This window comes from Engystomops pustulosus, chromosome 7, assembly GCF_040894005.1.
Source record: "Engystomops pustulosus chromosome 7, aEngPut4.maternal, whole genome shotgun sequence".
Taxonomy (NCBI): domain Eukaryota; kingdom Metazoa; phylum Chordata; class Amphibia; order Anura; family Leptodactylidae; genus Engystomops; species Engystomops pustulosus.
The window spans coordinates 31,379,351-31,402,279 of record NC_092417.1 but is presented as its reverse complement, the minus strand read 5'-3'; the positions used below and the strand labels follow the sequence as shown (position 1 = coordinate 31,402,279).

The 22,929-nt window shown below is 46.1% G+C and overlaps 2 protein-coding genes across 2 annotated transcripts; one reads left to right on the top strand and one right to left on the bottom strand.

The window, feature by feature from the left end:
- Positions 1 to 5,513: 5,513 nt before the first annotated feature.
- VPS18 (VPS18 core subunit of CORVET and HOPS complexes) lies at positions 5,514 to 19,565 on the bottom strand. Its single transcript, XM_072115345.1, has 5 exons — positions 19,375 to 19,565; positions 18,648 to 18,789; positions 16,158 to 16,249; positions 12,466 to 14,318; positions 5,514 to 8,962 (listed from the first exon to the last, which is right to left on the bottom strand). The coding sequence occupies exons 1-5, from the start codon at positions 19,460 to 19,462 to the stop codon at positions 8,234 to 8,236; spliced, it is 2,904 nt and encodes a 967-aa protein (XP_071971446.1). The 5' UTR covers positions 19,463 to 19,565; the 3' UTR covers positions 5,514 to 8,233.
- Positions 19,416 to 21,905, top strand: LOC140069527 (uncharacterized). The gene is made up of 3 exons (XM_072115346.1): positions 19,416 to 19,629; positions 20,577 to 20,774; positions 20,853 to 21,905. The coding sequence occupies exons 2-3, from the start codon at positions 20,590 to 20,592 to the stop codon at positions 21,814 to 21,816; spliced, it is 1,149 nt and encodes a 382-aa protein (XP_071971447.1). The 5' UTR covers positions 19,416 to 19,629; positions 20,577 to 20,589; the 3' UTR covers positions 21,817 to 21,905.
- Positions 21,906 to 22,929: the final 1,024 nt, after the last annotated feature.

Genomic DNA, 22,929 nt, shown 5'->3' with positions numbered 1-22,929 from the left:
GTCTCGATCTTTCAATGGGGAGGTGGTGTTGTATAAAAATAACCCTCTAAAAGAAGATATGGAGAAAATGTATTTACAGGTAATATGTGAATAACTATTAGATCCATTGTAAAGGGCTTATGGTCTTCAGATAACTTCTTTTTGTACCGACCATTAGGACATCTTGGATGAAAACAAGTGACCATTCTCGATAAGTCTGTCAAAAGAGATACTTATGAAGTACATATCAAGCTACGCAGTAAATTTACATGTACACATATTCTTTATCCACAGGAACACTGTCAGGTCACTAGGCATCCGACAGCTGAGCCCACCAGCAATTGCGAGAGTCGGGGTTCACCCAAAGTGACCCACACAAATGCAGTGCTAGTGGCCATCCTTGACTCACACTCTATTCACTTCAATGGGGAGGAAAGGCCTTGCTGATAGACTGTCCGCATTCAGACAATTATCCGCTATCTTGTTCATATAGGGCATGTGTCCTTATTGCAAAAAAAACCCCTTAAAGCCCTGCTAGATGTGTTCTATGTGAGAAGCTTTGACCATTGGGGAACAAACTGAAAAGCCACAGTACACATCAGATAGTTGTCAATTTATCCAATTTGGTTATTGACCATCGGGGGGTACAGAGTGAAAAGCCGCCATACACATCATGGTTGACAAGTGAGATGATTTGGTTATTGACCATCGGTGAAGAGACCTAAAGACCACAGTACACATCAGATGGTTGACAAGAGAGCTAATTCGGTTATTGACCGCTGGAGAAGAGACTAAAAGGCCGGAGTATACATCAGATGGTTGTTAAAGAGGACCTGTCACCCAATTTATCGGCACTAGGAGCTGCTTACTAGAGTGATAGCGTTACCGGAAACCTCCGGTAACACTATCTAACACTGCGGCGGGGTACAGTGTAATTGTCAGACAGCTCGCAAAGCTGTTCGACGTATTCATGAGGGTGCAGGGTTGGGGCGTGGTTAAGGGCGGTGACTGCCACATCACGCGCTGCAGTCACCGCCAGCCTATGGAGCGAACGGGGCGGTCCGGGGGTAGAGGCAGCGCCTCGGACCGCCCCCTCATGAATACGCCGGACCGTTTTGTGAGCGGTCCAACGATTACACTGTACCCCACCGCAGTGTTAGATAGCGTTACCAGAGGTTTCCGGTAACGCAATCACTCTAACACTGCGGCGTTTGTTTAGTAAGCAGCTCCTAGTGCCCAAAATTTGGGTGACAGGTCCTCTTTAAGTTAGTCATTTTGGTTATCGACCATCGGGGAAGAGACAGACCGGCCACCATCAGATGGTTTATAAATTAGCCGATTTGGCCATTGCACATATAACATAATTGAGCCGTTTTATTACTGGTGTCCACATTAGTATATGCAGTTGTTCCCCAGCAAAAATATTTGATACTAGGAGGGGAGGGGGGATTTTACAGCAGGACACAAGAAAGTAGATCTGTACCAAAAAAAATGTAGTGCAGAATCTTTCTGACTATACTATTACTGTAAAGGTGAGTGCAGACCTTCAGGTTGTTATCTATTCAGTCGCTTCAGACGTAGAATAATCTAAAACAAGCGTCAAGGTCCCCTTTCCTATTAATTTGCCTAAACAGCACATCGGCAGCTAGTTAAGGGGAATGGTTTGTAAATGACAATACCCCTTGGATTTCGGCATACGCTGATGGCAGGTAGCCTGCAGCATTAAGCTGTCTCTCTATACATTATTCATCCCCTCTCTGTGGGACATCAATTCCCTCTTCTTCTGCATTTCCAAATGTCAGCTCCTTGTAGACATCAATCGCCTGCAGCGTCTCATTCCATATGCAGCCGGCTTTGGATCCATTTCTGGCCTGAGCGCAGGTTTGATCCTGGGAGGCTTCCCTTTTATCTGCTTGTCATCCTGCGAGCTGAGATACCATGGAAGCAGGTCCGCAGTGGTAATGTTACTGCCTTTGTAAGACTCATCATCTTGTCATCTGAAATGTATATTACAGAATAGTATAATGGTGTAGAAAGGACACATATTCCCCAATGCATCTTCTAGCAGAAATGTGTCTATAGGGGGCGCCCCCCGCTCGTTTAATTAGACGTAAGGAACAATACTGTCATATGGCAATAAATGGGTAGTGCATAACCCGAGGCTTAGCTACAGGCTCAATGGCCCTCATCCAAAACTTCAACTTGATCCCCTTCCTACCAGCACCAAAACCAAAATCTCATGATATACATTTAATATACATCATAAGTTGTGACCCTGAACTTCATTAGGGTGCGGGTTTGGCTCTAGCCCAACTGATCCCTCCAAGTTAATGTGACATAGCCAGCAGCATTCAGTTAGCACTCGAATAGGTGCTACCATCTAATCAACAGAAGACCCCACTGCAGGAGAAAGGTCCAAATGTAGACATCTACCACCAGGATGAAGGATTGTAAACCAAGAACTCTGACATACTGGTGTGTGCCCCCTCTGGCAGGATCTGCTCTTCTTTTAGCTTCCCATGCCTTTTTTTTTTTAAGACTTTTACAATTATGCAAATGAGTCTGAGGGTGCTCTGGGCTCCATAGATGTTACTGGAATCACGAGCCCCTTAGGCTCATTTGCATATTTTGTAAAGCTATTTTTTGTAAAAACAAAATTTAAAGTGGCCCTGGAAAAAAAACTGTAAAAGTGGCCCTTATTCTGTGGGAGGGGTCAAAACAAGTAGGCGTGGCCATGTGATGTGGGTGGAGTTACTAAACTCCACACAAACTGTTGATAGATGGTCTAAATCAATTGTACAGCGCAGAGAAAGAGACTCACACTGCCTCCCTTACACAGGAATAATGCTTTATTTAAAAGAACACAACTTAAAACTAACTTTTATATATATACAAAAACTACTAAAATACCTTCTCCGATAAACAATGATGTAACTACTATAATACTGGCCCGAAGTAAAATATATTATAATACTGTATTTTATATACAAGAAGATTATAACTACTTTAATACTGCCCCCTATGTCCAAGACCCCAAGTATATAGCCAGTCAGTATATAGCCCCCAATATATAGCCCCCCAATATATAGCCCCCCCAATATTTAGCCAGTCAGCTCCCTGTATATAGCCAGCAAGCCCCCGCAGTATACAGCCAGCCCCCCTGTATATAGCCCCCCAGTATATAGTCAGTCCCCCCTTTATATAGCCCCCCAGTATATAGCCAGCCAGCCCCATGCCGAGCACATAAAAATATAAAACCATGTACTCACCTTTCAGACGCTTCCCTGCAGGTCTGATACTTGATGTAGTCCAGTTGTCAGTGACAGGTAGGTGCGCGCAGATGGTGCACAGACTATGACATCAACCCATTATCGACGTCAAAGTCAGTACACCACTAACACGCTCGGACCTGTCACTGCCGGCCAGACTGCTTCAATTATCAGACCTGCAGGGAAGCGTCTGAAAGGTGAGTACATGGTTTATTTTAGACCGGTCCCACACCAGCCCCATACTAGGTGGCCCCCTGGTGGGTTACATAGTCAGGCCGCCTCTGTAAGAAGCTAAAAGGAGAGCAGATCCTGCCAGATGGGGCACACACCAGTATGTCAGCGTGCTTGGTTTACAATCCTTCTTCCTGGTGGTAGATGTCCTTTAACCCATCAAAACAGATGGCCAGATACAACCGTGACATCTAAGTGGTTATTTTCACTTTTACTTCGTAAGGTCGACTCAACAGGTCTTTGGCTTCCCTCACCCTGGTAATATGGTAAGATGTAGCACGCTCGAGTCTTCTTCCCATGCACGGTACGGCGGCACATATGTGTGTGCAAAGGGGTCGCGATAAACATCCCTAAAACGACCATGTCTACAGGGAGCCGGCCCTAGGAGACATGCAAAGCCAGAGAGAAAACTGGCGCAGCATTTCCTATTCCTGTCCCGATTTGTGCAGCGGCCACTCAGCTTCCTGTGGAGATGGGAGGGGTCAAGAGCTCTCACTCCTCCCATCTCCACCGAGCAAAACGGGTTGCAGACTTCACCCCATTTGCGGCCTGTCTCTGCACATGGTAAGTGTGCTCTCTGATTCTGTGGCATCTACAAACACAATCCTGGTGAAATACTAAAGATTCTTCTCTTTAAAATGACCTTGGACTGTGTTTCTAGGTGCCATGTTTTAGAAGATGTAGACATTCGAAGGTGCTGCAGGAAGACAGAGAAGACAGTCTGCAGAAGTACATGCACCCTCTGGATCTGGGGAAGGGGGATGCATTGACACCAGACATATTTTCAACATAATTTGGTAAAACTTTATTATATTTTACCACAATGCAAAAAAAAATGCCAAAAAGGGTAGTTTTTCACATTTTTAATTTTTTTTCCCCCTGCTAATTATATTTACAAAGAAAAATCATTAAGATTTGTAGACAAAGTTTAAGCTACGTAAAGTTTCACATGGCATAAAGAAAAAAAAAAAAAGTAAAAATTCTTATGAAACATAAAGATGCTCCAGAGATATCAGAACTGCAGAAATTAACCTGGACATTTAGGCACCAATCCCCATCCTACAGTTTATAGGACGTTATCGTTATTTAGGGGTTATCCAATGTTTTTAAACAGAACAGTCACAAAACGATGCTCCATTTTAATGAATTATAATGAACTTATGAATATTAACATCTCATCAGTTTATACATGACAAATAATTACATGTGATGGAGCGGGGTCAGGGTCTTCCTGTGACAGCCCACCGAGGGATCACCACATCTATATGTGCTCCGGCATCGCCGCAGGAAACTAAAATACATTATATATGAGATGCCACCAGCGTGGGGAAAACCAGGCTGGTGATGGATCTCCCCAGATATTGGGAAGGTCTGAAGGTTAGGTTGGAGAGAGGGGTCCGGTACGCTCATAGTAGTATATGACCGAGATTTGGAAGGGTTAGGCTGCATTAACATTGCGTCTAAAGAGGGGAAGACTCCCAATGTATAATTTCAACAGAGGGTTATGTTGTATTCCACTGCTTGCACTTACAATGGGATGTGTTGTCCTGCTACTTCCCCCTCACCCCTGGATGCGAGAAGAGCGAACAAAATGATTGGCTACTGCTGTATATCAATGACACTCAGCAGAGGCACGGGGAGGGTGCAATACCATGTCATCTGTCTACCAAATTCTCCAATGGCCTCCGCTGATCGTATACATTGACTCGCCTTGATAATGATCAGTTTACTTCCAATGATGTCCCAACGTGTACTGCTCTTACAGCTCAACCCTTGCCGTATTAGTCCATTGAGCCCCCAGATACCACCCCCTCCACCACCAGCACAAGCTCAATCTCCTCCTGTAGGGGGCCCAGCGCTGAGCCAAAAATTACAGCAAAGACAGAAGGTAGCGGCCCCGGGCCACAGTAATAATATCACAAAGATGGGGGAGATTTATCAGAAGCCAGAACTGTTCTAGTTGCCCATGTAAACCAATCAGAGCTCAGCTGTAATTTTCCCACAGATGTTATTAAAAAAAACAAAAAACACAAATTTCATTTTAAAGAAAATCCATTACAGATCCAGGCACCGTGATTGTGGCGATTTTCTTATATTTGTTATCAATGACTTTGTTCCTTCCTTCTAAAATCGGGTATTACAATGACTCCCCCCACCCTCCACCTCTCCCTCAGCACTTCCCCTTTCCTCTGCCTGCTGTATTCTTTGCTGTGATCCTGCCCAATGTAACAGCTTGTGAAGCTGCGCCATGGTGGGGCCCTGGTAACGCCCCAAAAGCCCTTTGAGCTCATTAGAATAATTATAACCATTGATTTTAGAAGGAAGGAGGCCATGGATAAGAAATATAAGAAGATTACGGTGCCCGGATCTATGAAGAAGTATCTCTGGTTTATTATGATTGATTTTGATTGTGGATTTCCTTTAAATTTAGTCAACTCTGAACATGGTGCCAATGATGATCCAGCCGCTCGCTCAATCATAATCCCTGATTGCTCTGGTGTTAAAAATAATTTATCTCTTCTGAGGGACCAAGAAGCAGTTACTTAACACCAAGTCACGTGCTGTTCCCCCTCCTGAGATTCGGAGAGTCAATGCACCATGTGATCGGGGGCTGTACTGAAAAATTGTAGCCCCTACAGTAACTGAGTTGTCAAACTACTGGCAGCTACTATGACTGAGGGGGCTGGATGAAAGAATTATGTGACCAGAAATATGACCGCAGGTCAGAGCAAAGGCCCTGCTTCCCGATCCCTCGTGCAGATGAATAATTTTAATTCTGGAGCAACCAGAAAAGGGGAAAAAAGTAAAAACAAACTTATACATTTTGGGGATCTTGTATTCCCTGAATAATAATCGCTCCAATGCCTCTTGCTTTGAGTAGCGCTTACTCATTAGGATCCTCCTTTGACAATGAGACGAAAAAAGTGTAGACATGTGCCAATCCACACTAATTCCCTACAGCGCCACCTATGGTGAAAAAAAACACACAATGAATAGTATACACTGGACTCAATAGTTGGTCTGTATAATCCAGGATATGTCCTCCATAGCGAAGGACAGGAAGTTTTTTTTTATGTAGGAAAAACTCCATCATGATAAACCAGGGGGCACCACAACTGTGGTCATCTTCTTATATTTGCTATCCATGGCCTCCTTCCTTCTAAAAAATCAACTTTTTAAACTACGCTAATCCACCAGAACTGCACTGGGGTTACCAGCGCCCCTCCATGCTGTAGCTTCACTGTCCATTACACAGTTCCACCCCCCCCCCCCTCCTCAGCGCTTCCTCCCCTCTCTCTGCTTGATGTAATCTTACACAGTTGGGAGGGAGAGATGCTCCTGCACAGTGTAACAGCTGTAAAGCTGCAGCACGGAGGGGATCCAGGAACCTTCCGGTTCATCAGAATAATTGTAAAACTTGATATTAGAAGGAAGGAGGCCATGGATAACAAATATAAGAATATTACCACAGTCCGGGGCCTGGATCTATGAGTAATGTCCCTGGTTTATCATGATGGAGTTTAATGGTGGATTTACTTTAAAAAGCAACAAAAAAGGCACTAAGCAGATTAGGTCTGAAACCCCAGAATGAGGCTGTATTTTACATTTATGTAAATCAGTCAAAAATTACAATGTCGCATTCTTTGAAATGTTCTCGAAATAACAAGTTACGATAGAAAGTTTCCATAAGCAATGCAGGACTTGTATGAAAGGTAAAGCACAGAGATACTGACCCCACACGCACATCACTCAGCCGGCAAACTGTGTTATACAAGTGATATCCATCGTAAAGAGCTGTGCAAACACCTGGGATCTAGCCGGTGGAATGTTATAGAGCAAAATGAGCTAAACAGGTTGATATGCAAAGATCTATAGATTTGTCTTTGTGCCTCATTTAGGGGGGTATTCGGGGGACACTAAACCACTGGTCCGTAAGGAACAGTTAGTCGTTAAGTGCCCTGATTCCTAAAAAATAGAAATGACTACTTCTATAGAATCTTCATATATACATATATTTCTATAGAAGTAGTCATTTCTATATATATGAAGATTCTATAGAAGTAGTCATTTCTATTTTTTAAATAGGACCTGTCAGGGGCGATTCAGGGCACTTAACGACTAACAGATCCTTACGGACCAGTGGTTTAGTGTCCCCCGAACCACCCCTATATGAGGCACAATAAAACAAAAAAAAAAATGTTATACTTCCCTTCCCTCACAAGCTCCATGTGCAGGTGCTCTGCTGCAAGTGAAGCTGGAGTAGTACACCCCGGCTTCACCGCGCTTGGGCACTGGGTACGACGCATGTGCAAAGGCCTCACACAGCATTACGGGAGAAGGCACCTATCGAACAACGCTGCCGATGTGAGTCTGATGTACTATCTGCCTCACTGGACTCGCATCTAGGCAAGTATAAATTTGGAGACCCTAGACCACAGCTCCATAGCAATCTGCAGTTGGTTTAGGGTCCCAAATCGGCGTAACAGGTCCACTTTAAATCTCTATTTATCCTGAACTTCACAGTCCAGTGGGCGGTCTACCTGAAGATGTCAATCATCAACACTGATCCCTTTTAACCGTAGAATGAGGAAAGTTTTAAATCTTTCCCCACATAACTACATATGAATCCGTTCAGCTGCTCTTGCTCTATAACATGCCTCACAATGCAATTCTATAAGGGACATGTTCCCAATAAATCAAAAGCAAAAGGCCTCATAACAGATGACAGGACACTGTATTTCAGGACAGAGACATTACAGCCAGCTCATCATCTCCTCCTTGTACCGCTGGGGATCGATGAAAGGTTTGTCAACCGCGCGGATGGCCAGATCGCCACAAAAAGGGCACTCGGCCGCGACAATGTCGTCGATGTCGGCTTTTATTTGTTCGCGACTCTTCTGCCCCTTCCCCAGACTTACACTGTCTTCGTCCTTGGCGAGGGAGCGGCTCTTGGAAGGCAGGGCAGCCGCTAGCAGCTTCTTCTGCAGGTCCTCCAGCTTCAGCTGCTTGTACGGGGGCAGGTTGGGGACCACAGTCTGCATGAGGCAGTCGTAATGGAACATGTGGTTACACAGGAAGAGGTAAAAGGGACGGTTCAGGAGGGGGAAGTCGCACCCAGAACATTTATCCTGAGGGTCCACCGAGCCGTACTTATTCCTCATCTCTGCCATGTCTTCGCGGATTCGCTTGGCGCTCAGCGTGGCGTCTTCCATCTCCTGCTTCAGCTCCTCTATGTGCTGGTTGTAGGCCTGCAAGGAGCTGCAGATGGCCTCCTTAAAGTGGTCAATGGTGACAAAGTCTGGGAAGAACGGAAGGATGTCCTCGATCTTGAGGAGGTTACAGCTGGACAGACAGACCATGGCTTTCTTCACATCCTTCTCTTCTTGAACCACGTGGCGAGCGATCTTCAACCACAGCTTCTTCTGAAGTTCCTCGTCGTCGGCTGGTAAATCGGCGCAGGATTTGGCCAGATCCACGTCGACCTAGAGAAAATGAAAAAACTGATAGTAAGATACAAATTTACTCAAAAATATTCTAACATCGCACAAAAAAATAAATAATGGTTTTGCCAAAACATGTGACACTAAACGCCATTTGAAACCTAGCGGCCGCCATCTGGTTAACAGGTTTTCTTAACCCTCTCCTTACCAGGCCCCTTTTCCATCTTTGTGTTTCCGTCTTTCCACAAGCCATAGCTTTTTTATTTTGACCCATTTATAGAGATATAAGGGGGCTTATTATCTGCTCATATATACTACATATACTAATGACATCTATGGGAGCCTTTAACAGGCTCCCAGCTGTCACTGAGTCGATCGGTGCCCTCCTATGAGGTCATAGGGTGCGCGGTCACAGGGGTAAAGATGGTGGTCCCCAGGTAAAGCACTGTTAGGGTCTGAACACCGCACCTAACAGGTTAAATTCCATAATCGGTGCCAGCCCTGACTGCGAGCATTGACTGCAAGTGTCAACCCAGCAGACACACAGCGCATATGGAGAGGGTTCACCCCTTATGCCCTTTCCATAAAGCCCTTACTGCTTTACATTGTATATAGTCATAAAGTAGTAAGGAAGTGGTTAAAGATTTTGTGGATTTTAGCCCCTTCTCACAAAACACTGTAATAGTACTTTGGTGCGAGATGTGATGTGCAGTAGTATTAAGTCCCGCTTCTTGCACCGGCTCACAAGTGCCAGAAGCTGCGGGTGTCAGCTGTGTATTACAGGTGACACCCTTATGGAACCCCGGTTGTGGGTTCATGGGGAATACTGGAACCTTCCTGCCTTAGATCAGACCCCAACGTGCCCCAAGGTCCAATGAGTACCCAGCGGCTGCCTGATCCTCTGCTGCGTCAGTTCCTACTAACAGGAAAGACATAACTGCAACTGTCGGTGCATGCGTCAGTACTGCATTGTTATACATTAGTACAAATTGTAACAATAATGGAACAAAAAAACATTTTTGTAAAAATAAATAGAAGTCCCTAAAACAACTCCCTACCAGAATTTATAATCACCGACTCTCTGTAACAATACCTTATATACTCAAGTATAAGCCAAAGGTGGGAAATGCATTGGTCACAGAGCCCCCCAGTATATAGCCAGCCCGCCCCCAGTAGTATACAGCACAGCCCAGCCCGCCCCCAGTAGTATACAGCCAGCCCAGCCCGCCCCCAGTAGTATACAGCCAGCCCAGCCCGCCCCCAGTAGTATACAGCCAGCCCAGCCCGCCCCCAGTAGTATACAGCCAGCCCAGCCCGCCCCCAGTAGTATACAGCCAGCCCAGCCCGCCCCCAGTAGTATACAGCCAGCCCAGCCCGCCCCCAGTAGTATACAGCCAGCCCAGCCCGCCCCCAGTAGTATACAGCCAGCCCAGCCCGCCCCCAGTAGTATACAGCCAGCCCAGCCCGCCCCCAGTAGTATACAGCCAGCCCAGCCCGCCCCCAGTAGTATACAGCCAGCCCAGCCCGCCCCCAGTAGTATACAGCCACCCCAGCCCGCCCCCAGTAGTATACAGCCACCCCAGCCCGCCCCCAGTAGTATACAGCCACCCCAGCCCGCCCCCAGTAGTATACAGCCACCCCAGCCCGCCCCCAGTAATATACAGCCAGCCTAGCCTGCACCCAGTAGTATACAGCCAGCCTAGCCTGCCCCCAGTAGTATACAGCCACCCTAGCCTGCCCCCAGTAGTATACAGCCACCCTAGCCTGCCCCCAGTAGTATACAGCCAGCCCAGCCTGCACCCAGTAGTATACAGCCAGCCTAGCCTGCCCCCAGTAGTATACAGCCTGCCAGCCCCCAGCATCTATGACGGGGCCGCTGCTGACGTCATGTGCTGGCCAGGAAGATAACATGGCCGCGTCCATGACCGAAGAAAGAAGAAGAGCGGCGGGGAAGAAAGAATACGGGACGCACCGACATCGGAGAGCCGCGCCAACATCGGAGGATGAGTATATGTGTTTGTTTTTTAAAGTGCGTTTTGTAATAGACTAGGCTTATACACAAGTATATACGGTAAATCTGAAGCATTACTGGACCCGCATGGTGAATACCGTAAAACAAAAACTTGCCGAAATGATTCATCAAATCTCTTAAAAAAAAAAAAAATAATCGAGTTGAATGACCCAACTTGAGAGTTCTTCTTGCAAAAAATAAGCCCTCGGCCCGCTCTGTCAACATTTGAAAGTAATGTCTGAAAATATAGAGACGTTTATACAAACTCGATTTTCGTTTTATTTGTTTTATTCAGTAAAATAGGGCAAAAATAAACAAACTAAAATAATAGGCCGTAATCGTAGCGACCAATAGAATAAATGTAACATATTACAGAAATCCTAACCAAGAATTGATTTTCTTTTCTGCCACCCAGAAGGTTAATAAAATCTCATCAATGAGCTATAGCTGCCCCAAACTGAAGTACAAGTACTGTATATACTCCAGTATAAGCAAGGTTTTTCAGAACAATTTTTGTGCTATAAAAGCCCTGTTCGGCCTATGCATGAGTATAGAAAAATAAGGGGGAGGGCTGCTGGGCATTTCCTTACTAGAGGGGGCCCATGGCTGCTGGGCATTTCCATACTGAGGGGGTAATGGCTGCTGGGCATTACATTATTGAGGGGACCACATGACCAGGGGTATAATGAGCCGTACACCTGTGTGAAATCACATGATCAAGGACTGCTTTCTATCCACTGGAAGTAAACATAGAATATTTCTATAGAATTACAGCAAGCAGAGATCTAGAAAACCATGAGGAATTGATACAGAGTATATTGGAAAATTGTATAACTTTTCATTACACAAATCATATCAATTATTTTCTGAAAGTGGACAACCCCTTCAAGACTTCACTTATTTTGAGCCAAAACCAGGAGTGGTCGAATACACGGCACTTGAAAAACTTTCCATTTTGCCTTACCTCACTGTAGTCGCTGGAAAGACCTGCGCATGTTCTGAGTCTTCCTCCACTTCAGGTTTTGGATCAAAATGACTGGTACTAATAATGGAAGACCTAACGGAACTGGGAACTGGGCCAAAGCCATCTCCCTCAGTCTCATTCATTTGGGTGTAGGGAATCTCTGATTTTAGGAACAATGATGATCTCAGTGTTGTGAACCCTGCAATCAAACACTAATTGTGAATTATATAGCAAGTCACCGGCAGTCACCAATGTGTGAATACCCTGGTGCTATATAATAATAGGGCAGCATGGTGGCTTAGTGGTTAGCATTACAGCCTTGCAGCGCTGGGGACCTGGGTTCATGTCACAGAATCAACATCTGCAAAGAGTTTGTATGTTCTCTCTGTGTTTGCATGGGTTTCCTCCAGGTCCTCCGGTTTCCTCCCACACATACTGGTAGGTTGATTAGATTGTGAGCCCCATGGGGACAGGGAAGGATTTGGCAAGCTCTGTGCAGCGCTGCGTAATCTGTGTGCGCTTTATACATTATATATATATATATTATAATATATAATTATTATAATTTACCTTCAAAGCAAGATCCACCGCTTCTTCATACAGCTCCATGACTTTGTAGACGTGGACACAGGCGCGATGGTGCTCATGCTCTGCACACAGGCGCAGGGCGTATTTGAGATCGTAATATATTCTGTTAGCGTTGGTGCCAGCGTTTTCTAGGTATAAAAGGAGGGAATCGGGTACAAACTGGGCATAGAGCGACAGCAGGTAGTTGTGGATGGCCTGTTCAGTCTCCCTCAGTTCATAGACGCAGAACTCCATGTACCTAATGGCCTCATTGATCTGGGTGCATGCGCTTTGGTTGTAATTCACAAGGGCAGGAATGAGGTTTTTCGGGTCCAGTTTTTTGCCCATCTTGACCCAGGCATCTACAACTTTCCTGGGGATATGCTGCATCAGTACGGGAGAGAACTTGTAAAAGAGGTTTTTGTCTTTGTGTTTAGAGAGAACATTGAGGGCTTCGTCGTAGTCATCGTTTTGGCAGTGGTGAGATACTACTCGTTCATAGTCTTCCATCAATACGGCAAAGTAGACCATGTGCTCCGTGTCTCCATGACTGGCCAGGAGATCGTATATGGAGGCGCGGTTGTTACTCAGACATTCCTTATTGATTTTGCTGCTGAGAAAACCTCGGAAGTCATCGCGCGTCCTCAGATACAAGGCTCTTTTCGGCGTATCACTTTCCAGCATGCCGAGGCGATTGAGATACAACTCCGTTAGCCAAGTTGTAAGTAACGTGACTTGTATTTTCTCTGAAGGCTTAAGGTTGGATAACTTTTTCAGGAGAAACTCCATCAGTGCTTCCTCCTGTTTGGCTTCAATGAATTTCAACGCTATTTCTTCAAAGTAGTTTTGAGTGAGAGCGTAACACTTGGCGCTTTCCTTATACTTCTTTATCTGGAAGCAGTGCTCGGCCTCCTTAGCCAACACCATATCCATACATTCCGGACGATCCTTACAGAACTCTTTGGCCAAGTCGAATTTGCCCATGTTCATGTACATCTTCCACACGTCTCTGGGTTCTCGTTCAACGTGGTACCTGAAGACGGCTCTTTCCGTATGGATCCAAATCTGGCCGATCACCGGATCCTTCACCATCCTCTTCAAAGGGCCGAATTTTTCGGTGAAAATGTCTTCGAACACCACCTGACCGTTTAACGTACAAATAGCCTTGATGCGGTCGCTCAGTAAGAGCAAGAAGTGGAACTGTGTAATGACAATGGAAATGGGTTTGTCGTTGGATGGATATTCCCACACTTTGACATCGGTCAATACCGAGTCCGGCCGAGTAAAGTCCAGATTGCCATAAAGTACTCCGTTCCCCATCATCCAAGCAAACGACATTGGATAGGTTCGAAGTTTTTGAGTGTAAAAAGCAATTTCGCTATACCCAAGGTTACCGGGAAATTCCTGGATACTGGGAAGGTCGTCCATATTCTGGTTGAACAGTGGTGCGAATCCTTGTTGTTCGGTGCCTTCTGTCAGCTTGGCGGAAAACTGGAAAAGCCTTTTGCGCGTTGTGGCGATGACACAGTAGCGGTTTTCATACCCACAGTTTATTTCCAAGCAGCAAACCGGGGCGGGTCCATTCTCTTCCTCCAATGTGTGCAGGTAGCGGAAATACTGGTCAGGATTTGTCCCAAAAAGTCCGCCTTCTGCGGTGGAGATTTCTCCTTCAAAGATTTGACCCTGGGCAGTGCCAACTAGTATGGGTCCGGTGCTAGTGTCATTCTTCTGGAACTTGTTCCAGGCAATGCTTTCGATCGTGTGACCTTTCCATCGGGAAAGGTGGCGAACTTTCTGGGCGTTACGATTTAGATAGAGGCATTCGCTGTTGTTCAGAGCGATCACAAGGTGCGATCCTAAAACACAGAAATCACATGTATTAGGGAGAGAAATTTTTTAAAGAAATTGTTCATAACACCAATAGCATTCATTCATCTGTTCCATCATAGGAATGGAAGTACCAAGAGATCCATCTAAAGGAAATTACATAAAGGACTGAGGGGAACTAACTTGGACTCCAAAATGGTCACCACCTCCGACTACAGAGCCCTGGTGTTCAGGTAACTCTTGCAGTGCTATGATGACCTTACTCAGTCCCGTATCCCTCTGTGCAGCACATATTCCTCTCAAATAAAAGCCTAGAAGAAGATGCAAAACTCGTCACGCGTTAGGCAGTGTACCACACCCTAACTGATGGAAGCATTGATCGGTGTAAAAAAGTTTAGAAGCAGTGAGTGCAGCTCAGACGTCCTCACCCCTTCCTAGTCCTCTTCTGCTGATCCACTCTGTGTCCGTACTGCCCCAGGTCCTCTCCTGCTGCTTCCTGACACTGGTTGTATCAGTCAAGGTCAGGATCCAGAGCAGAGCACCGGCAGGAGAGGACCCAGGAGTGGTAAGTACTTGTCAGCTGTACTGTACTGCTCCTGGGTCCTCTCCCCTGCTGGTGCAGTTCTGCTCTGGGTCCTGATGCTGCCGTGTGGGACACAGAGCAGAGCGGTGCATGGAGGAGCAAAGAAGCTGCAGTGTGGTGCAGGGAGGAGAGGATTTATTTAGGTTATTTGTTTCCGCTGCGGATCTCCAGTATCAGTAGTTTTAAGCTCTGAGGATCTCCAGTATTATTATCATTATCCATTATCTGCTCTGGGGTATCCTGTATTATTATCATCTGCTCTGGGGTCTTCACTATTATTGTCCCCTCTGAATGCAGAATTTGGTTGCTGGGGTAGTATTTATTGCTGTACTGTGGTATGAACAATTTCTGGGTTAGCATTTTGTGCTGTACTGTAGTTTTTGATGCCCCTAAGGTGCTGGTTACTGATGTTGACCCTTAGGCTATGTTTACATGTGACATTAATGCATGTGTTTTGAAACGCAATGCAACAGCTGGAAAAGAATATTTGCCAAATTAAATTGCTGTGTGCTAATGCCACGTGTGGAGGCAGCCTTGAAGTTGAGCAGAATGACAATGTGTGTTCACAACACAGAGAACAAGGGACACATTCTCACTAATGGCTGGAGAAGCATTTGTCCTCTATCATTTGTCATTAGATGGGAGATATGGAAATTTTTAGGGCCGAACCCAGTACAGATGCACCAATCTATGACCCAAGTCTGAAAAAACAATAGCCCTCAGGGGAAGGTACAAAACACATCTGACAAGTCTTAAGCCGCAGAACTAAGACAGAGAAAGGGGCTAAGAACATACTATGTAGGGGCTGCTAGTCTGATAACTGCAGCTCATCTGCCATTCACCAGAATACACTAAGGATGCATTCACACGTGGCGTTAGAACAGCGGAATAGAGGAGATTTACCCGATTACATTGCTCTTAACATTGCGTTTACAAAACGCATGCGTTAATGCAATGTCAACATACGTGTTTTGTAAATGCACTGTTAAGAGCAATGTAATCTCTTTTGAAAACGCATGTGTTAAAGCCTCGTGTGACCGCACCATCATAAACATTGCCAAAGAGACTCATATTAGGGCAAGTTCACATTTGCATTAGTAAGTCCTCATCGTAGGTTAAACACCATGGAGGATGTGAACGCTCTTAATGCTTACTAAAGCTCATTTCATCTTCTTTTATTGGTGCAGTTTAAAGCCAAATTGAGAAGACTTGTGCACAGACAACTAGGCCATGTGTCCTGTCAGCCATACTGTGTGATAATAACAACTCAACGCTTAGTTCTAACCTGTAGGATCCAAAAAAATCTTGTGCACTTTGAACTCTTCTTTCCGACCCAGTTCTACTTGATTGGGCTGGTCAGCTTTCACCAAGTCAATCCTGTGGACAAAGAAATGGTATATTTTTACTATAGTATATATAAGAACAGAAAAACTGCTGCACAGTCACAGAAAACCTAGATAAGGGGCTCTCCTCAATCCTTATCCATAAATAGGTACTGGAAGATACATAGAGCACTCCCAATATAAGGAAATATGTTATTTTGGGAGTGCCGCCTTTTATGATTAAATGTAATAAAATAATGAATAAACATATATGAAAGGAATTATGCCATGGAGTCAGGCAAGATATATTATATGCGTGGATCCCATGTTTCCACTTGCGGTATGCAGTGGGCGGCTGTGTGAGTTACTATTTCCTCCAGATGGAAACTCGATCGCAGCGCTTTTGGTTCCGACAAGTAGATTAAAAAACAGGCCTTAAAAATAGATTGTGGTGCACGTTCGGCGTCAATACCCGACTCGAGTTTCCTTGAAGGAAGCGTGTGGTATAGGTAACTATAAAAAATCCTAACTTGTGCACGACGGCCACACCGGAAGAAGCCGCTACCGGCGAAACTCGAGTCGGGTATTGACGCCGAACGTGCACCACAATCTATTTTTAAGGCCTGTTTTTTAATCTACTTGTCGGAACCAAAAGCGCTGCGATCGAGTTTCCATCTGGAGGAAATAGTAACTCACACAGCCGCCCGCTGCATACCGCAAGTGGAAACATGGGATCCAAGTGAACATCGCAGAGCCAGTGACACATGGAGAACCTGATGATCTTACCTTGTTATTACATCGCTTACCAGATTTAAGGTACTGTCCCACATCTACATTGAATACCTGAAAGACGTTGATGCAGAGGGAAAAGCTTCTTAGACAATTTGTGACTATAAGGAATACTGGACTCCCATTCCTTCCCTTCTCTCATTGCGCCGTCATTTCTGAACAACTAGCCTGATCTTTAGTTCTCAAAATTATTTTAAGATATATTATACATATGCTTTCACCACTGGAGTGTGCCATAGTTAAATTGAACGGAAAAGGCGATAGAACATTCCAATTATTATAGGAAATCTACCATCAGAATCCATCCTGATAAACCAGGGACATTACTCATAGATCCAGGCACCGGGACTGTGGTAATCTGCTTATATTCCTCCATTCTTTCAAAATCAATGTTATGCTAAAATATGTCTGAAGGACTACTAGGGGACTTGCCAGAGAGCCCCTCTATGCTGCAGATTCACAAGCTGTTACACTGTGCAGGGGCACTCCCCCCCTCCCCCCTTCCACAATGTGGTGAAACTTGAAACTGGAAGGTTTGAGCAGGAGCAGAGTAGATGGAGGGTGAGACAATGCCAAAGCACAGAGGGGCCCTGGTAACAACCTCCGGCTCATTAGCATAGTTATAAAAGTTGATTTTAGAAGGAATGAGGTCATGGATAACAAATATAAGAAGATTACTACAGTCCCGGTGCCTGGATCTATGAGTAATGTCCCTGGTTTATCATGATGGGTATTGATGATAAATTTCATTTAAAGTAAAAACCTACCATCTCGGATCTACCTATTAAGGTAGATCCGGTGGCAGGTTCATCTAATAAATATCACGGAGCCCTTTTGTGGGCTAATCCTTCAGTGGCATCTAAGTTTTGAAATATTTTATCAAGCAAATATGTGAAAGAGGCTACTGGAGTGGCCGGAGCTGAAGCTACACGAGCGGCTACTCCACGCCTCTTTGGGTCCCCCTACTATAGCATTTTCAGGAACTCATCCGTGTTCTGCATAGACTATCTATGCAGAGCTGGCGGCTGCACATACTCGACTCTGAAGCAGTATTCAGTAGACATTTTTAAAACCAGCAAAGCAAAGGGAACCTGTCACCAGCTAAAAAATACTTTCATGGTGACAGGTTCACTTTAATCCAGACAGAGGAACAGTCAAACTCCAACCAATGAGATAATTAACTCCTACGCTGTGGATAAAGGATAATGTTATACAGAGGACATAGGCCCACATTTACTAAGAACAGCACAGTGCATACTATATGCAGTGTCCTGTGTATAGTGCAGGGGGCGCCAGATTCAGGATTTCTGGCACCTGCTCTTCATGAATCTGGCGCCCCCTACACTCCTCCGACAGAGTGCACCACTTTTTTTTTGGGTGCACCTTTAACATGGGGCGTGCAACACAATTCTTTCAGACTTTGCATGTAAATTTGTCGCACGGTCCAACTGAACACCGGAATGTCCCTTTCAGTGCAGAAATTTGTGTCGCATGAAGTATAGTGCAGCTGTTACATTAAACAATCCCGTATGACACATATGTGGTGCAGACACTTCTTATATACCTGTGCAAGAAGTTTGCACCTAAAAGAATGTGCAAAGTCCCACATAAAACTGGCGTACAGCCATTAGTAAATGTGCCCCATGGTGGTGGTCTGTACGTACCGCAGAATGGTCTCCTTCCCCAGGCTCATACACAGCTGGTTGCTGCACACCACCAGGCTGTTGATGTTTTCCGGAGGGGTGAAATCTATCCTCTGCTTATTGAATATCGGCATCTCCTTCTCCAAACGAGCGTTAACATATCCTGAACAACAGAAATAGGTAAGAAATAGAAGATTTAAAGGAAAACATAACATTTGCTCCTATGAATTCTTCTACGTTGCAGTTACGGTTACTCCGTCCACCCCCATGTCACAGCGGTGGCTCAGATCACAGATCACAAGGACATGAGCCAAAATCCGTCACCAATCCCATCTGATGTTGTGCTTCACAGACCTTATGTCTACTCATCATGTGCCCTGTTTGCAGCTCAGTCCCATTCAAGTAAATGAAATACAGAGCTCAGCCACTATACAATGTATGGCACTGTGCTAAGTAGTGAACAATAGAAGGGTGGAGCTCATCTGCTGTCTCTCTGATGTGCTGCTCCCACTACTGTTCTCATGATAAGTGGGGTCTCACTGGTGGGTACTGGAAAAGCAACTTTAAGGAGTGACGTCATAAGCCTATGTCTTGTATCCTGTGACTCATGACGTCACCACTAGCCGGTATACTGCAGTGTCTATAAGGCAGAGCTGGCTGTGCTATACAATAACACTACATAGTCCCCCACCCTGCACCGCCACCCATGAGCAGCACCCTCCTCCGTGCCTGCACCCATGACACCAACCGGACAGGGGGATGCCGGGCCCGCGGCTCTGACTCGGGAAGTTCACCCGGGACAGGGAGTTTTCATATTCTTCCAGTATGGAGGCCATGGCCGTCACCACCACCGCACAGCAGCCGCAGCCTGTCACCGGACCCCGCACTTCCGGTGTGTCCCGGAGTCATGTGACCTGTCAGCGTCACGGTCATGTGACTGGGACAACTGCGCACCACGTGACCGCGCATCTCATCACTGCACGGTCACATCTGATACACGGAGGTAACGTCTGCTGAGGCTGCGTTATCCGTGTGACGTGTGTATGAGGCTGTGTGATGTGTGTGTCATGTTAGTGTTTAGGGTGGACTGCGACCTACCTGTGAGGTGTATGGTGCGCTGCACGCACAAGGTGTATGGGGGAGGGAAGCATCATAGGGGCAAGTTCTATGGGGGGGACACATCGTAGGCTGAGGCGTATGGGGGGGGCGCGTCGTAGGTGCGAGGCATATGGGGGGGCGCGTCGTAGGCTGAGGCGTATGGGGGGGGGCCTCGTAGGTGCGAGGCATATAGGGGGGCGCGTCGTAGGCTGAGGCGTATGGGGGGCTCGTCGTAGGAGCGAGGCGAATGGGGGGGCGCGTCGTAGGGGCAAGCGTATGGGGGGGCGCGTTGTAGGTGGAGGCATATGGGGGGCGCGTCGTAGGCTGAGGCGTATAGGGGGGCGCGTCGTAGGTGGAGGCATATGGGGGGCGCGTTGTAGGCTGAGGCGTATGGGATGCGCGTCGTAAGTGCGAGGCATATCGGGGGGGGGCGCTTCGTAGGCTGAGGCGTATGGGAGCGAGGGGTAGGGGGGGGGCGAGTCGTAGGGGCAAGCGTATGGGGGCACGTCGTAGGCTGAGGCATATGTGGGGGCGCGTCGTAGGCTGAGGCGTATGGGGGGGGGCGTCGTAGGCTGAGGCGTATGGGGGGGGCGTCGTAGGCTGAAGCGTATGGGGGGGGGCGTCGTAGGGGCGAGGCATATGAGGGAGCGCGTCGTAGGGGGCGAGGTTTGCACTTGATATGCAAACTGATCTCTCAAGTGGGCTGTTTGTTCCAGCCCAGTACCAATGACAGTTAGTAGCCAAAATAGATTAAATAGAGAACTGTAATCATTGCAATGACACCTACAATGCTAAGAGTTGGAGTTGAAGGTGAAAGGTCACTATTTAAAGATTGATTTTTCTTTGTTGCAGTCTGAATGAGAAAATGCCCAAAAAATTTGACAGCGCTTGGACCAATAAGATTTATGCTTTGGCTAAAGAAGGTCACCCTGTTTCCATCATCCATAAATGGCTGCAAAGCAACGGCGTCCACATGAGCAAACAGAGCGTGTGGTACTACGCAAAGGGACTCCAGAAACCCCGATGTGGTGTGCGCACAAAAACCACACCGTGAGTAGTGAGTAGTGTCGTGCTACATGGATCCCATCAAATGTCCTATGTTACAATAGTCTCTTACGTCTTTTACAGAGAAGTGCGGAAACTGGTGGAGGAGCTGACCAACGAGAATGTGGAGCTTTACGCCAAGCAGATAAAACACATATTGAAGAATCAGCACAATATAGAAATCTCAGAGAGCAGCATACGGAGTATACGACGCCAACTCCGTGGGTCCTATGGACCCACCAGTATGAATTTACTGACGGATGATGAGGCAATGCCCGAAGACTTGTCTTTCAGTGACCATAGCGAGTATTCGACTCCCGACACAAGTCACCAGCGACACAGTTTTAATACGACCCCCCTTGTGCTCCAATCGCATCACTTACAATGCTGCATCAGTAGTATTGTGGAGGATGCTGTGAAGAAGGCACTTTTCTCGGTAAACCAAGTGGCGGAAGACGCTGTGAAGAAAGCGCTTTCCTCTGTGAACCAAGTGGTGGAGGAGGCTGTGAAGAAAGCACTTTCTACGGTGAAACCTATGGAGTCCGATAATAACAGAGTTCCTTCATTACTTCCAATGTGGGACACAGAACACACCAAGCAAGTACCTAACATCTTCGAGCTATCCCGGGGTTATAGCAGTGATCCAAGCACCAGTACCACCAGCTCTGACAACCGGCAGGACCAAAGCGATGCCACCACTGACGAAGGGGACGAGATTCCTGACTCGTTTATAGGCTCCGTCTCTGACTTTACACTTCCTGTCCTGGACTCGACAAAACTTAACTATATCAAGAAGAAGGCTTGTAACGAACCCCACCGCTTCGCCCATTTACTTTTTAAAGAACTTGTGCCCTATGACGTCTACCAGACATGGATTCATAAAGTGAACTATGATGGTTCTAGGGGTAAGCAGGCATTGCCCGAAAACTTACGAAAAGTCATCATAAAGGAAACACGAAACCGCTTTATAGTCACGACCGAAGTAGCCAAGAGAATTAAGGACACACTCAATGCTCTGCTGAGGATGCCCAGAGCCAGTCGATGGTAGACTCCGAACCATCCAGTATTGTTGGATTATAAAGTGTGATATTTTTATGTGTAACATATATTATATACCAGGGCGTTGCCTATATCTGAGGTTATTGTATGGTTACTTATGTGTAGTATTGTCCATAGTTTGTCTTCTGGGGAGCATGATCCAGGGAGATATCAGGTAATGGGGTGGACGTTTGCCTACTGGTTTTAGAGAGGTTTTAGGATCTTCGTTGATTCGCTTTCCCTGGATCCATTCTGGGTCTCACACGATCCCGACCACCTATTATCTTCTCATGGTAGACCAGGCAGGTTCTCAGCCTACAGCCAAATCTTTTGGCCCAAAAATAATCTGTTTGAGCCTAATGGGGAGGAGATAAACGTAGTTTGTTCCACTACATAGACTCTTACAACAGGTAGAGAAACGCAGCTTTTTTTTGACCTGGCAACATTTTGAGAGAGGAAGATCTGGACCACAGGGCCAAAAGAAATAGAATTTGCCAGCTCACCCCCTTCCTTGTATCGATGATGTGTACTCAATCCAGGTAACGGAAAGTGCTTGAAGACATCGTCCGAAGTCCACAGACCAACAGTATTGTGAAGAAAGAAAATCTGGCACACTGGCATTTAAACATACATGCTTCTTCTTTATTCAGTAGAAGCACATACTGACAGATGTACAGCTACAGGCAGATGAACGTGTTTCAACAAGAAATGCTTTACTCATGGTCATGGCCAACCATCCACACATTATACCATGATCTATTTTAACTGAACAAACCTGAAGTTCTTAGTTACGTTTTGTTCCAGTTGCATAAGCTACTAACTACTTCATGGTGACCTTGTTCTAGTTGGTCCCTACCCTATTGAGTGGCATCACATGGCATCAACCGCCGCCGCAACACAGCAGCAGCCCAGTATCCAGTTCCGCACCACAGAAACAGCGGACATGCAATACCGCACCATGTGAACAGGTGTTAAATGCTCACCATTCCATGTGGTCCGAGACTGGCTAAGAGCAAGTAGGCATTAGCTATATGGGTCTGATGCCAGGAAAAAAAACATAATAAATGAGGGGACAGAATTCAAACTATACCAAGATTTGGAGAGTAAAAGATCGGGACCGCAC